At 34.7% G+C, this 16,386-nt stretch overlaps 1 protein-coding gene across 1 annotated transcript in view; it reads right to left on the bottom strand.

Moving 5' to 3' along the window:
- LOC144435550 (voltage-dependent T-type calcium channel subunit alpha-1G-like) overlaps window positions 1–16,386 on the bottom strand; it is a 260,713-nt gene that overhangs the window by 114,326 nt on the left and 130,001 nt on the right. The window contains exons 5-13 of the mRNA XM_078124138.1: window positions 15,930–16,239; window positions 15,014–15,106; window positions 13,325–14,153; window positions 12,202–12,641; window positions 9,735–9,886; window positions 8,145–8,330; window positions 6,985–7,102; window positions 5,388–5,543; window positions 509–620 (exon numbers count right to left, since the gene is read on the bottom strand). Of these exons, the coding sequence (XP_077980264.1) occupies window positions 509–620; window positions 5,388–5,543; window positions 6,985–7,102; window positions 8,145–8,330; window positions 9,735–9,886; window positions 12,202–12,641; window positions 13,325–14,153; window positions 15,014–15,106; window positions 15,930–16,239 (2,396 nt within the window). The remainder of the gene's footprint in view (window positions 1–508; window positions 621–5,387; window positions 5,544–6,984; window positions 7,103–8,144; window positions 8,331–9,734; window positions 9,887–12,201; window positions 12,642–13,324; window positions 14,154–15,013; window positions 15,107–15,929; window positions 16,240–16,386) is intronic.

The raw sequence follows: 16,386 nt of genomic DNA, 5'->3' as shown, positions 1-16,386 counted from the left end.
CTTTAACAGCACACTTACCATGTCATATAAGGCTTAACAGCACACTTACCATGTCATATAAGGCTTAACAGCACACTTACCATGTCATATAAGGCTTAACAGCACACTTACCATGTCATATAAGGCTTTAACAGCACACTTACCATGTCATATAAGGCTTAACAACCTGGCTAACTAACTATTTCATATAAGGCTTAAAACTAGACTTACTATGTCATATAAGGCTTAAAACCAGACTTACCATATCATATACGACATTTCAATTTTGCTGTGTGACTACTAAAGCCCATTTTTGTTTGTTTTCTATCATTCAAATATTATTACACAAGTACCACAAAATTCAGTTTTTGCCAGATGTATTACATAGTTCAGGGAACAATGTCCAATTAGAATTGTAATGTATGATTAAATGTTTTCTATGAAGCTTATAAATGAACAAACAAACAAACAAACAAACAAACAAACAAACAAACAAACAAACAAACAAACAAACAAATGAATTGCTGACCTCCATCTTGTGATATACTGTCAGGTGTTTTACTATCTTTAGAATTCTTGTCATCACCACTATCACTTGAGTTGTCGGAAGTGTCGCCATCTGTGTCTTTCTTTTTGTCGTCCTGTAACAATAGAGTATGATATATCGAGGATCATCAGTGGTTCCATGGAGGCAAATGGACACTTTTCAGCAATAAAATGAATGGAGGGGAATAATAATCACACTTACAGACAATATTTAGTAACTAAGATTATATTAGCAAACATTGGAGCAAAGGTTACACAGCAAATAGGACTTGGATGATTAGTCCAAATTAATGAAGGAGATTTAGGATGGAGGAGAAAATATGTTATTTAGGAAAAACACACAACACACACCATATAAAATTGAACAGGTAAGAATATTAGAGAAGAAGAAAGTTTGAAAAAATGTGAAGAAACTGATGAAAATTCAAAATTGGGTGTGGATTTGTACTTACCACGCATTGTTACAAAGCAGCAACATGCAGCCAAAGGTATAATATATGCACACATCATGAGTGGACAGGAAGTAACAATCATGTGATAATGCCATATTTGGAAATATTACCATATTTGGTAATATTTTGTAATGTATGTAGGAGAAAATAAGAAGAAGAAACAAAGTACAAATCAGGGGTAATTCACTACACATGCACTCAGATATGGACCTGGAAGGCTGGATGAGTGGATGGTTGACTGGCAGAGGGTACAGTGTTCTAATTATTTGGGAGGTTAGGGGTTGGAGGTTGGTATACTGTGTGTACACTTTAAAATGTTGGGTATGTGTGTATACAATTATTTGAATGGTACATTCTCGATCAATCAATGCAAAAATAAACTTTACACCAAATGGAAAAATAAAACACAAAATATTGATCACCGCAGTATGAATTCAGATTGTGATTCAGTTTCTTTTTCAGAACAGTAACTTTACAATTCAAATGTACTAAGTGTGTATGTATTTGATGTGAATAAACAACACAACAACAGGGTAGTATAAACAACAACACAACAGGATAGAATAAACAACACAACAACAGGCTAGAATAAACAACACAACAACAGGGTAGAATAAACAACACAACAACAGGATAGAATAAACAACACAACAACAGGATAGAATAAACAACACAACAACAGGGTAGAATAAACAACACAACAACAGGGTAGAATAAACAACACAACAACAGGGTAGAATAAACAACACAACAACAGGCTAGAATAAACAACACAACAACAGGATAGAATAAACAACACAACAACAGGATAGAATAAACAACACAACAACAGGATAGAATAAACAACACAACAACAGGATAGAATAAACAACACAACAACAGGATAGAATAAACAACACAACAACAGGCTAGAATAAACAACACAACAACAGGATAGAATAAACAACACAACAACAGGGTAGAATAAACAACACAACAACAGGCTAGAATAAACAACACAACAACAGGCTAGAATAAACAACACAACAACAGGCTAGAATAACTCAGTATTTGGTGGCCATCTTACATTCTATCATAGAATCAACTCAGTATTTGGTGGCCATCTTACATTCTAAAACTGATTAATCTTAACATATTTTTGACTATTTTAAATATTACCATGGTGACCCATGGTATTTTTCTTTGATTTTAACAAAGAATGGGTTAACGTTTTCTTCAACAAAGTAATAGCAGCTTTGTAAGATTTGTAGTTTTTAGGCACATACTTTATTTTGTCTTCATAAACATCATTCTATAATCATTATATAACACACAATAATTAAATTCTTTCACCATTTGCTTTTCTTTTATTTTAGTGTCTTCACCCTGGTATGGGTGATTTTGAGATACAAAAGGTTTGTCTAAATATTATGTAGCTATGAAAAGTTTAAATCAGCAATTTAGTGCATTGTTTGAGGTTTATGTATATTCATCACCTGATATTAAAGTAGTGATTATCACAAAATCTGCAATATGGCAATATGTATGTGTTTAGCATAAATTTCAATATGACAATATATGTGACTTTTATAAACTTTGAATATGACAATATGCAAGTGATTTGCATAATTTGAAAATGGTATTAAGCATTTGATTTGCATAAATTTGCATTATAGCAATATGCATGTGACATTATGCATGTGATTTGCATAAAATTTGAATATCACAATATACATGTGACTTGCATAACATTTGAATATGACAATATACATATGATTTGCATAAATTTGAATATGGTAATAACATTTTATTTGCGTAAAGTTTACATATTTGCAATATGCATGCGATCTGCATAAAATTTGCATATGACAATGTGCATGTGATTTGCATACATTTTGAATATGACAATATGCATGCCATTTGCATAAAATTTGAATATGGCAATATTGTGATTGCATACATGAATAGTAATTATCCTCAGATTACTAGACAAAACCTGGTACTGAAATAAATTACAATATTATCATTTTGAAAATAATTGAATAAATAATGTATTTTTGAACTTTATTTGAAAAGAAGATGAAACAATATAGAATATCTTCACACAGACCATGAAGTGGTGCAGTAATAGAGGTAACACCCCCTATGAGTCTGATCATGCCATAATCAACTACTAATAGAGGTAACACCCCCTATGAGTCTGATCATGCCATAATCAACTACTAATAGAGGTGACACCCCCTATGAGTCTGTTCATGCCATAATCAAATACTAACAGAGGTGACACCCCCTATGAGTCTGATCATGCCATAATCAACTACTAACAGAGGTAACACCCCCTATGAGTCTGATCATGCCATAATCAAATACTAACAGAGGTAACACCCCCTATGAGTCTGATCATGCCATAATCAACTACTAATAGAGGTAACACCCCCTATGAGTCTGATCATGCCATAATCAAATACTAATAGAGGTAACACCCCCTATGAGTCTGATCATGCCATAACCAACTACTAATAGAGGTAACACCCCCTATGAGTCTGATCATGCCATAATCAAATACTAACAGAGGTAACACCCCCTATGAGTCTGATCATGCCATAATCAACTACTAACAGAGGTAACACCCCCTATGAGTCTGATCATGCCATAATCAAATACTAATAGAGGTAACACCCCCTATGAGTCTGATCATGCCATAATCAAATACTAACAGAGGTAACACCCCCTATGAGTCTGATCATGCCATAATCAACTACTAACAGAGGTAACACCCCCTATGAGTCTGATCATGCCATAATCAACTACTAATAGAGGTAACACCCCCTATGAGTCTGATCATGCCATAATCAACTACTAACAGAGGTAACACCCCCTATGAGTCTGATCATGCCATAATCAAATACTAACAGAGGTGACACCCCCTATGAGTCTGATCATGCCATAATCAAATACTAATAGAGGTAACACCCCCTATGAGTCTGATCATGCCATAATCAAATACTAACAGAGGTAACACCCCCTATGAGTCTGATCATGCCATAATCAACTACTAATAGAGGTGACACCCCCTATGAGTCTGTTCATGCCATAATCAAATACTAACAGAGGTGACACCCCCTATGAGTCTGATCATGCCATAATCAACTACTAACAGAGGTAACACCCCCTATGAGTCTGATCATGCCATAATCAAATACTAACAGAGGTAACACCCCCTATGAGTCTGATCATGCCATAATCAACTACTAATAGAGGTAACACCCCCTATGAGTCTGATCATGCCATAATCAAATACTAATAGAGGTAACACCCCCTATGAGTCTGATCATGCCATAACCAACTACTAATAGAGGTAACACCCCCTATGAGTCTGATCATGCCATAATCAAATACTAACAGAGGTAACACCCCCTATGAGTCTGATCATGCCATAATCAACTACTAACAGAGGTAACACCCCCTATGAGTCTGATCATGCCATAATCAAATACTAATAGAGGTAACACCCCCTATGAGTCTGATCATGCCATAATCAAATACTAACAGAGGTAACACCCCCTATGAGTCTGATCATGCCATAATCAACTACTAACAGAGGTAACACCCCCTATGAGTCTGATCATGCCATAATCAACTACTAATAGAGGTAACACCCCCTATGAGTCTGATCATGCCATAATCAACTACTAACAGAGGTAACACCCCCTATGAGTCTGATCATGCCATAATCAAATACTAACAGAGGTGACACCCCCTATGAGTCTGATCATGCCATAATCAAATACTAATAGAGGTAACACCCCCTATGAGTCTGATCATGCCATAATCAAATACTAACAGAGGTAACACCCCCTATGAGTCTGATCATGCCATAATCAACTACTAATAGAGGTAACACCCCCTATGAGTAAACTTGAGTAAACTTGCAAACTGTATTGATGACTGACAACAAAACACACAACTGTTCAATATCAGTGTTTTCCCTAGTGCAAAGATCGACTACAAAAAAGTCTACAAATTTTTGTGACATATTTTGAATTAATAAATTAGAAAAATGTGGTACATAATCATTATGACGTACTTATTATAATAATATTATAATAATTGACCGTAGCAGAAAAATACACTGCATAATGTATTGTGAAAATAGGAAACTCTTGATTCCAGACTGATCAATTTTTAAAGGGGTGTATTGGAATGGGATGAAGGCATGTAAGTGAATTCCCTGAGATTAACAGTTAACAAATTAAAGACAGACATATTCCTAACACCACATTAGACAATATAACCATTTCTTTTTAAAGTATGAAATATTATTATGAATTGCTATGTATTAGTTGAACCTGGAGTCTTTAGAGTAATATTTGATTTGTATCAAAGAATTCAAAAGATATGGATAATTGAAGGACTGATTCACTAACTTACCTCTGATGAGAATCCTTCAACTAAGATGGCTACCAGTAAATTAAAGAGGACGTAGTTACCAAAAGTCATCAATGCAATAAAATAGAGTGCTGCCCATGGTGATGTCTTAGACATGCCATTATAAAGTACCACATTCCAGTCCTCCTGTGTTAATATCTGCAACAACATTTTTTATTAGTCTCTTCATTTCCACATTTGTATTTATCAAAGTTAAAATATTTACAAACATATCCTATAATGCATTTTTCCAAAACTTTTATTAAAAATACCGCCAATGACGCTGTAGCACAACTGTACAGTTTTTAAAAATGTTTATCCATATGGTAGTCCATGCTAACAATAGGTGTTCATTTGCTGAATGACTATCCAGTTGCCTATTCAACCATGTTGCTATCTTTGCAATACACACTATCATTTGGCTGTTGCTATGGGCGTGGTCATGTTGTTAGATATATTTACATACATTTTTGTATGTTTTAGTTCACTTGTATATGAATTCCTGATATTATCTTTGCAATATACATGATCATTTGGCTGTTGCTATGGGCGTGGTCTTGTTGCTAGGCATATTTGCATACATTTTTAAATGTTTATTCATTTACCTTTCTATTCCTGTTATCTTCGCAATATACATGATCATTTGCCTGTTGCTATGGGCGTGGTCTTGTTGCTAGGCATATTTACATACATTTTTGAATGTTCATTCAATTGTCTATTAATCCCCGTTGTTATCTTCGCAATATATGTGATCATTTGGCTGTTGCTATGGGCGTGGTCTTGTTGCTAGGCACATTTGCATACATTTTTTGAATGTTTATTTATTTGTCTTTCTATTCCTGTTATCTTTGCAATATATTTGATTATTTGGCTGTTGCTATGGACGTGGTCTTGTTGCTAGGCAAATTTACATACATTTTTTGAATGTTTATTCAATTGTCTATTAATCCTTGTTATCTTTCTATAATAAACGACCATTTGGCTGTTGCTATGGGCGTGGTCATGGTTGCTAGGGTATTTGGAAACATTTTTTGAATGTTTACTCACTTGCCTACCAGATGATGTTGTTATTTGACCAAAATATACTGTCATTTGGTTGTTGCTAAGGGTGTGGTCATGGTTGCTAGGGCCAATTTTGTCGAAATGTTTTGAAGAAAATCTGCAGAATAACACTTTTGGAAACATCTCACAAAGTTTCAGACTCATTGACTACGTATTTTTTGAGATACAAGTTTTTGACCAAAAATGAACATTTTTATACCTAATTTGCATATTACTGATGGAATCATTGTATGCTTAATATTTCTTTGTCCATACATCAATAGATGTATTCCAATTAGATTTCAGCCAAATCTGCTCAGTAGTTTTGGAATTATTGACTTTTGACCAAAAAGACACATTTTTAGCCCTAATTTGCATATTACTGATGGAATCATCATATCATGAACAAATCTTACTTTACACCCCCTTAAAATCGATTGACTGGGGTCAGTTTGATTGACAGGGGTCAGTTTGATTGGTTCAGGTCATAAACTAAACACTGTCAGATATGCCTATATTAAAGAATGTCTAGGTTGATTGACACAAGTTGTAAACTTACTTGAAACACTGTCACGATGGCCCACAGCAGAGAATCAAAATTTTTACGATCACATATCTTCTCTCCATCATCCAAATATTCACAAAATTTACAACCAAACAGATGCATTCCTAAAATGCTGTATCAGTCAAGCAAAATTAAACAAACTCTATCAACTTTGTACATGTCTTAACACATAATACATAAACATCATATAAACTGCAATTAAAGCATATACAATGAGGTATGTGAGTTCCGAGTTGTATAATCTACTAATACCACAGCTCCAATTGTGATGATGATGTGATGATATTCAGTATATAACTGCATTGGCATTGACGCTCAAACCAGGCCACATTGATAGGTTGTCAGGCGCAACATAGTAGTAACATTTAATATCTTCCATACAAGAAAATGTTGTACAAACTTAAATCAAAATGTGACAAAAGTTTGCAAAAATGATAGTACATGTACTATACAAAGTGGTTTCAAAAGACAATGGTAATAACTACTTGTTTTCACAGTTCCATTTTTATTCTGTAGAACTAGTGAACATCTGTGGTCCCAGTGTGTTTTTTCTATGTCATCCCCAATGACTTATGTAATAACTTACACACTAAACAAATCACAAATACACACATACATGTACTTTGATATCCTACATGGTGACAGTAACATTATATCAAGATATCCTACATGGTGACAGTATATACATTTATATCAAGATATCCTACATGGTGACAGTATATACATTTATATCAAGATATCCTACATGGTGACAATAACATTATATCAAGATATCCTACATGGTGACAGTAACATTATATCAAGATATCCTACATGGTGACAGTATATACATTTATATCAAGATATCCTACATGGTGACAATAACATTATATCAAGATATCCTACATGGTGACAGTATATACATTTATATCAAGATATCCTATATGGTGACAGTATATACATTTATATCAAGATATCCTATATGGTGACAGTATATACATTAATATCAAGATATCCTACATGGTGACAGTATATACATTTATATCAAGATATCCTACATGGTGACAATATATACATTCATATCAAGATACCCTATATGGTGGTTTATGTAGTCACAATACAATGACATCAGTGGTTTATGTAGTTGCCATTGTTCGTAAAAGTTATCTACCTACCTGAATATGAAAATAAATAATACAAGCAATGAAAAGAATGTAGCCACATTATCCATGGTTTTCAGCATGACCACTAGCTGCCTCCGTAATGCTGGCATGAAGCGAACTAATTTCAATATACGCAGCAGACGAAATGTCCTTAGTACTGAAAGACCTCCTGCACCATCTTGAGCAATCTCAACAATGCTGAAAATATAATGACAATATGATACCACAGCGGCTACAATTTATTTGCATCTAAAAGTTATATAAAAACAATAATCATGTCACATTTCTTCATTATTATGTCATTTTAAGATCAGAGAAGATGATATTAATTCAATCCACAATATTGTGAATTGTGTTATCTTCAAAGACAGGATACTGATTAACAAGTCATTGAAAATGACATAGTACCCGCTATGATTGGGTTTTAAGGAACTGGCAGTTTATGTTGTCAACAACACTTCTGAACCTAAATCAAACAGACTTAGATATGTTGTGTCTCCTCGTTGGACATGGGATATGCCTACTCTTCAAGATGATGTCATGGAATAAACCATTCAACAATAAAGGATGGGTCGGGTATGGGGGGGGGGGGACCTGTTCAAGCATGTCTGAGTTATGGCTTTGGACATGAAAACTGTGTCAACAAAATCGCTGCCAGGCAGCCATATTGGATTGTATCACGACGAAAATGGATATGCACATGTATGTCATAGAACACTGTCCTAGTACCAACTTTGAATGAGATCTGTTCAAGCATGTCTGAGTTATGGCTTTGGACATGGAAAATTCGCAAACAAAATGGCTGCTAGGCAGCCATATTGGATCGTATCACAACAACAATGAATATGCACATATATGTCAGAGAACACTGTCCTAATACCAACTTTGAATGAGATCTGTTCAAGCATGTCTGAGTTATGGCTTTGGACAGGGAAAATTTGCAAACAAAATGGCTGCTAGGCAGCCATATTGGATCGTATCATGAAACAATTGACGTGCATATGTATGCCATAGTATGTTGCCCCTGTACCAAGTTTGAAAAAAATTGGTCCATGCATTTCAAAGAAACGGCTCTGGACGGACGGACGGACGGACAGACAGACGGACGGATGGAACCCAATCCATAAGTCCCAGTCCCGGACTTCGTCCGACGGGGACTAATGAGCAGAGAGTTATAATTAGGTATTTCATTTATGATGACAGAATCCAAAGTGTGAAATACAAAAACTGAACACAAGAGTGTGCACTTCTACCTAAAATCATGAAGTTGAATCAGATGTATTTCAATAAAGGCTAATACAAGCGGGTGATATACGAAAAGCTTGTATGCCTTTCTGCTTATAAAATGAGGTTAACATGAGTAAGGAGTTTATAATAAGTAGATTTTCATAAATAAATGACTACTACATGTATGCACAACTAATGTCAGCTAGAAAATAGTGACTACAATATACCAACCACCCCACATTAGGAAATATTACTGGCTGTATGCATCTATAAGGTACTTTTACTCAACACGGAACATCAGACAGTGTGGCATGAAGAAGAACATCAAATACAAACATTTGTATGAACCAAGATGATGATTGAGATGCACCTTACCTTAATATAACTATGATCACATCAAATACATTAAATCCATTTTTAATGTAAGGTATAGGACCATAGGCTAAAATCTTCAACACCATTTCCAATGCAAATAAACTTGTAAATACCAAGTTACTAATATCTAGGACCATCGTAAGTTCGTCAGGCTACACAAATGCAAAGCATAAGTTAACAAAATTAAATAAAGTATGACATCTAAACAGGAGCATAAACAGGGGCATGAGGCAACAACTCTGGTGAAATCCAAAAATGATCCCAAATCAGCTTAATCTGTATGAATCACATTTACATCATACTTGTTCCTCGTTTCTTTATTTGTTACAATATATTTTTATAAGCTTATTACATGCTTACACATATTCAGGATTCTGGATAATTGTTTAAAGCCAGAAATACAATGTGAACAAGCAGTCATCGGAGATCATTTGGCTGTTGCTATGGGCATGGTCTTGTTGCTAGGTACATTTGCATACATTTTTATAATGTTTGTTCACTTGTCTAAAAATCCCTGTTGTTATCTTTGTGAAATACACCAACATTTGGCTGTTGCTATGGACATGGTCATGGTTGTTAGGGCCAAAATGTTTTACAGAAAATCTGCAGAATAACACTTCTTGTAACATCTCACCAAGTTTTAGTCTCATTGACAAAGTACTTTCTGAAATTTAAGTTTTGGACCAAAATTCACATTGTTACACCTAATTTGCATATCACTCATGAGATCATTATATGCTTGATATTTCTTCATCTATGCACATCCAGATGCATCCCCATCAAATTTCAGTCCAATCTGCTCAGTAGCTTTGGAATTAAAGATTTTTGACCAAAAAGACACATTTTAGCCCTAATTTGCATATCACTAATGGAATCATCATGTCATGTACAAATCTAAATTAACATGTCTCTAAGAACATTCCCACCAAATTTCAGGCCAATCTGCCCAGTAGTTTTTAATTTTTTTCTGGACACTTATCTGTTATCATCTGCTGCCCTCTTGTGGTGAGATATGTGTTCAGCATGTTACAGTGCATTGTGGAGTTTATGGGGCATTACATCAGATTGCCAAAACAGCACATTATTTGAGATGAAGCTCCACAACATTGTGTCTTTTGCAAGGGAAATAAACAAAACACAATTTGTAATATCTTGCTTCAATCAAGATTTACTGCCAAAGAGTGTAAGCTGGCTTGAAGATACAGTTGATTCTGGTGTAAATTATTTTCATACAATTTCGTAAAAATAATCAATAAAAAGTAGTCGTCATATCTGTGTTTCCTCAAAATATACATTTGAAAGAAGAATAAAATGTAGCAGCCTTATATTGACTGTCTAAATTTACAAATACCTGTGTGCGTTAAGCCAAATCAAAGTTTTCCAAAGCATAATTTTTACTCAGGACATTTGTGCATTCAAATTATATCTTAAGTTTTGAGTCAGAAAACACTAAACAGATTGTATTTCTCCATGCCATTGATGTAAAAGCCATGATATAGGAGTCTCCTTACACCTTTGTACCCGGCCATTCTACAGATATTTATCATGTATCACGGTACCAGGGCAGAACTTATGATATCTTTGGCAATTACTTGTATCATCTTCATGCTGTTTTTTGTCACTGTGTATATACACAAGAATTGTTGCCTCGTGCCCTTGCCCAGACTTGGTCTAAATAGGAACAAAATACATTTAGGATATAGTAGTTTGAAGTTTTTACCAGTGAACTTTGACCAGTCCTGATTGACAATCTTCATTAGAATGACAACATTAGAATGACAACTTCTACAGTTACGGCTGACCTCTAGAATAATTTTCATGCCAATATTCAAAACTTCACAAAATAAGAAACTTGTACTTCGTCCCATGCAAAATTACAGAAATACTACAAAGACCTATTGATATGGCAATATCATCCAGCCTTCAATCTCCTGTCTTCAATCTCCCGTTTGGCAGCCATTTTGAATCAAACCAATGATAAAGGTAGAATACACTCGTTCATAATTTTGAGTTCAGCATGAATGACTTTCACAACATAAGTCAGACGTCTATCAAGAAATTTCTGTACAAACATTTGAACTTAATAAACAAATTACTGCATTCTTCTTTCCAATATTCTACCTTATTAATTTGTTCGATCCTGCAACCCCCTGAGATATCTTGTGGTGTCTACCAGAAACAACAGAAATGGACAGGTACATTAAAACAAGGGGTGTTCTGACACCACATGTATACAACTACTTTATTATAATCTTTATTGATTGCTTTTTTCCTGTCTTGAAAATCAAATCAACAGGAAATTCTGAACAAAGTATCTGAGATGCTTTTCACAATACACTTGATATCAGTTGGGGAATAAACAATCAATCTGAAACATGCTTGCACATGCATGCATGCACACACACATGTACACGCGTGTGTGCATGCATGCACACCATATATCTGATACTATCAATGAAACACTCACCTGATTATGAAATTCAATACCCATGCTAAGTGTATTGACTAAAATTGCACCTAAAATGCCTCTCATGAAATGCTTGCTGTCAACAATCTTTCGTAGAAATCTCCGAAATCGCCGAAAACAACCATCTGATTGTTGAGGTATGTCTACATCATCCTTACTCCAGTCATATTCAGAATCAGATTCAGAATCACTGTCTGAATCTGAATCTGTCCAATCGTATTCATTCAACTGGCCGTCTGTGCAATCATGGCAATGTGCACATGATCGGTGAGCAGGGCATGTCGTATGTACTGGACATGTTGCCGTATGTACATGACATTGTTCATGAAGGGAAGGACAAGGGGAATGTGAGTAGCGGGACGGACGTGGTGAAGGTGTCCTTGATGGTGTTGGTGCGGATAACCTTGGACCAATTGGTGTGTGAGCTGGACTCCTAAGATCTGAAAATATTTTAAATGAAAATTATTTGAGAATCATTTCTTTCAGTTTACACAGACAGTATCAAGTCTTTGATGAGATACAAAACTTGTGACAGATATTTCAATTTCTATAATACATTACTCCCACAACAGATGTACACATGAAATAAACTCACACTTGTTTCAGGATATTTACCTGTCTTCTTCTACTTCTTATAATGTTCACATTTTTGCCAAAACCTGAGTTCACCTACATCTTAGTGTAAACTACGACAAAGAACATTTTTGTACAAAAAACCACACAAGGTTCTCAAATTGCCCTATGTTGGTAATCTATTTTGGATTTAACCCTTAACCCTTTGCTTTCATTAAAAATGGTTCCAGCACTGACAATATTTTTTATAGTACCATCTCCTATTTAGCGTGTGGAAAAAAATTCAGAAAAGACAAAAAAAAATATGTTCACATTTTAGTCTACCTAAAAATACTCTCAGCAGGGCACATTTGAAATTCTACTTTGCAACATATCTAAGCACCATTTCCTATCATTTCTTACTAATGTGTTCTTTCACTTCACTCCTTATGGAAAAGAATTCCACAAATGGAAGTCAAAGGTCAAAGGGTATATGAGGTCAGATTTGTAAGTTTGAAGACAGGAACATAAGATACCCATTAGTCATCTACTCTGTGAATTAATCTCTCACCTCTTTCCTGTTCTGTATTGTTGGTTCTTGATTTCTCTATAGGAGGTAATTTTTCATATCGATTGAGTACTGTATTGCCACCATTACAAGAGTCCAAGAGTTTATCAGCCAGTCTGTTAGGTGACAGATCACTTAGATTATTCAAAGTGGCATCAGCTTTTATCTTAGCAATAGCCAGTGAGTCATTGGTATCCTTGGAGCTAGTTGTTGGGTAATTAATGGACGACGCCCGGTGGATTGATATTGTTGCTGTTGTTGTAACTATTGCATGAGGGGAAGCCCGATGTGGTGATTTGGGAATCACTGAATCAATTTTGGACACTGCTTCTGTGCAGTATGTGATGGAGTGAAGTGATTCCCTGCTTGGGTTCAAACTATTGTTTGTAGATGGTAACATAAGTCTGTTAGGTCTTGTTGGTGATGATCCTATATCACTGATTTCAGGACTTGCTCTTGGTGCTCTTGGGCTGCCATTTCCATAGTGATAGTGATGGTGATGATGATAATGATGATGATGTAAATGCACTGATTTTGATCTCCGTCTTTTCTTACGTAATGATATTGCAGGTGTAACTTTTCTCTGCCGCCTTCCACGAACTCTTTTTAACTGCCGAAAAAAATGTCTCCTTGCCCTTCGTAGAAGATGGCCAATTAGTTTAAGGATTTCATCATAGCATCCTCCAGGATCTGATGAACTTGTTAAAGTACTTGTAGAATTTTGTATTTTCCTCCTCTGTTCTTTCATAAGTTTACTTTCTCTTTGTTTAGTCTCTGAGAATTGCGTCGCTATGACAACTAAACATAAATTGATCATGAAAAAGGCACCAATCTGTAGAATGAAAGGAAGGGATTGCAAACAAAAAAAAAGAAAAAGGTTAGCTATGTTCACATCAACATTTCCAACAATACATGCACTGCATTTTTTCCAGACACTACTATTTTTGATTAATTCAACTTACCTTGCAAGAACAACATATATCAAGAAATGTCTCAAATTCATGATATCTTGTCATAAAGTCAAATTTATGAAATATAAATACTAAAGTAAGTTCTTAAAAACATACAAAATCCACATCAAAATGACTAGATTTCCCTACCACCTTTAATCATTCACCTTAAATAGATCATTTGGAGTAGGAAGCAACCACATTAATGGAGTTAGTACTGATTATGTAAGCAAAAACTGTCATTGAGTCACACGCATACTAAGTATATTATTTGCATAATAATTTGCATAGTTTGCAGGACATGAGGTCATCACACTTTATATGTTAATTGAGTTAGATACACATAGGGTTGCTTTGGTTCACACAGTTGCTGTATTATCATTTATTATTACATTAGGGTATATATTTCCCCATTGATATGGGTAGAACTCCCAACACAAAGCACATTAATATTTCACAATACTTACAACTATCAAAAAGACAAAATATAGCCATATCCAAAAAGAATTGACGTCTTGTAAAAAATACATTATATTGACCCATCCTTCTAGCGATATCACCTGGAAAGGGGAACAAACTTTAGTGGTCACTGGACAAAACATGCAACACATGCAGAAACTCTTACAGTTTACAAAGAACAGGCGCAATTAAGGGGGTGCTGCGTGCACAGATAGTTGACAAAAAAGACAGACAGACGGGTGGACAGACGAGTCAGCAGAGATAGATTGATTTCTGTACTTACTACAATAAGTGTAACAAAATAAACCCAACCCCAAAATGAGTGGGTATCTTGAAGGTAATACATCATCTCTACCCAGCTTTCTAAACTTATAACCTGTAAAGTCAAAGTGATAATGGAGCAAAAAGATGAAAGAAGGAGAGGAGAGAAGGAAGAATAAGATAGATGGTACAGATATGAAAGAAAAATGTAGCAATTTGTATGAGAAAAGATAAATAATACAAAATGTGCAGTAAAGTCAATTTATTGAAGTTAGCGAGAGATATAAAAGAGAAGCACAGCCAACAGAAGAAGACTATCATTTTCATGAAAAGATATGAAATATGATATTTGACAATGATATTGCAAATCTGAAAATTTGAAAATCATTCTTACTATGGCTGAAATGTTGTTTGTGTATAAATAGTACAAACATACTGAGATACCACTCTAACTATTCCCTACAAGTTGTTTTTGATTTCATTGCTGATACTCAAAGTATGTACAAGATGTTTTTGTTTCTTTTCAATTTGTTTGTAAAATAACAGAATTTTTGTTAAATTAGTGTTTTTTTAAATTTTGATTCTGAATTCTTGATTTCAAGTGTGATGGCAATATGGCACACACACTATATTATATATTTTATTTCAAGTCGGCATCAATTTCAAAATAAGTACATACATTGATCTCAAAACAACTGAAAAACTTGATGTACTAAATGCTCAGTTGTCTGATATGCACTTGAAATATGGCCACCAAGTCATAAAAAACATCATCAAAGTAAAAATGGCCAACCAGGCTTACAAAATACCAGCAAGTTAAACTACGTATCTCTAAAATGGTGACCAAATCATATAATATAATATTATCAAAGTTATGCTACGCACCTGAAAAGTGGCCACCCAGGCATATAAAATATTATCAAAGTTATGCTACGCACCTGAAAAATAGCCACCCAGGCATATAAAATATTATCAAAGTTGATTGCACCCATGAAAGGATTGTACTGACTCCTCCTGCATTCGGTATAATACAAGTTCCAATTGATACAGGAGGACACATTAGTACCAGGGTAGGTATAGTTTATATAAGGTCTAATAGTTTCATTGCATATTGTGTTTCCTAAAACGTAAGGGATTCTTTGCAATGATGAATCACCGCATCGAAGCATGCCACTGTCATTTGGTAAACTACAAATCCACTCATGTTCTAGTGCTTCAGAAGGTTTGTAATATTCCGGCAACTCCCACCTGTTTAAAATGCAACAAATAAGATAAAAATTGATTTGTTAAAATATCATCAAAAATGTTAGAATAGTAAATCACATTACATGCGCAATATGATAGGATTAATGCATATCATCATACACATTGTGATCAACAATGAAACCATATAAC

This window comes from Glandiceps talaboti, chromosome 5 (genome assembly GCF_964340395.1).
Source record: "Glandiceps talaboti chromosome 5, keGlaTala1.1, whole genome shotgun sequence".
Lineage (NCBI taxonomy): Eukaryota > Metazoa > Hemichordata > Enteropneusta > Spengelidae > Glandiceps > Glandiceps talaboti.
The sequence above is the reverse complement of the archived record's forward strand: the minus strand, read 5'-3'. Positions and strand labels throughout refer to the sequence as shown.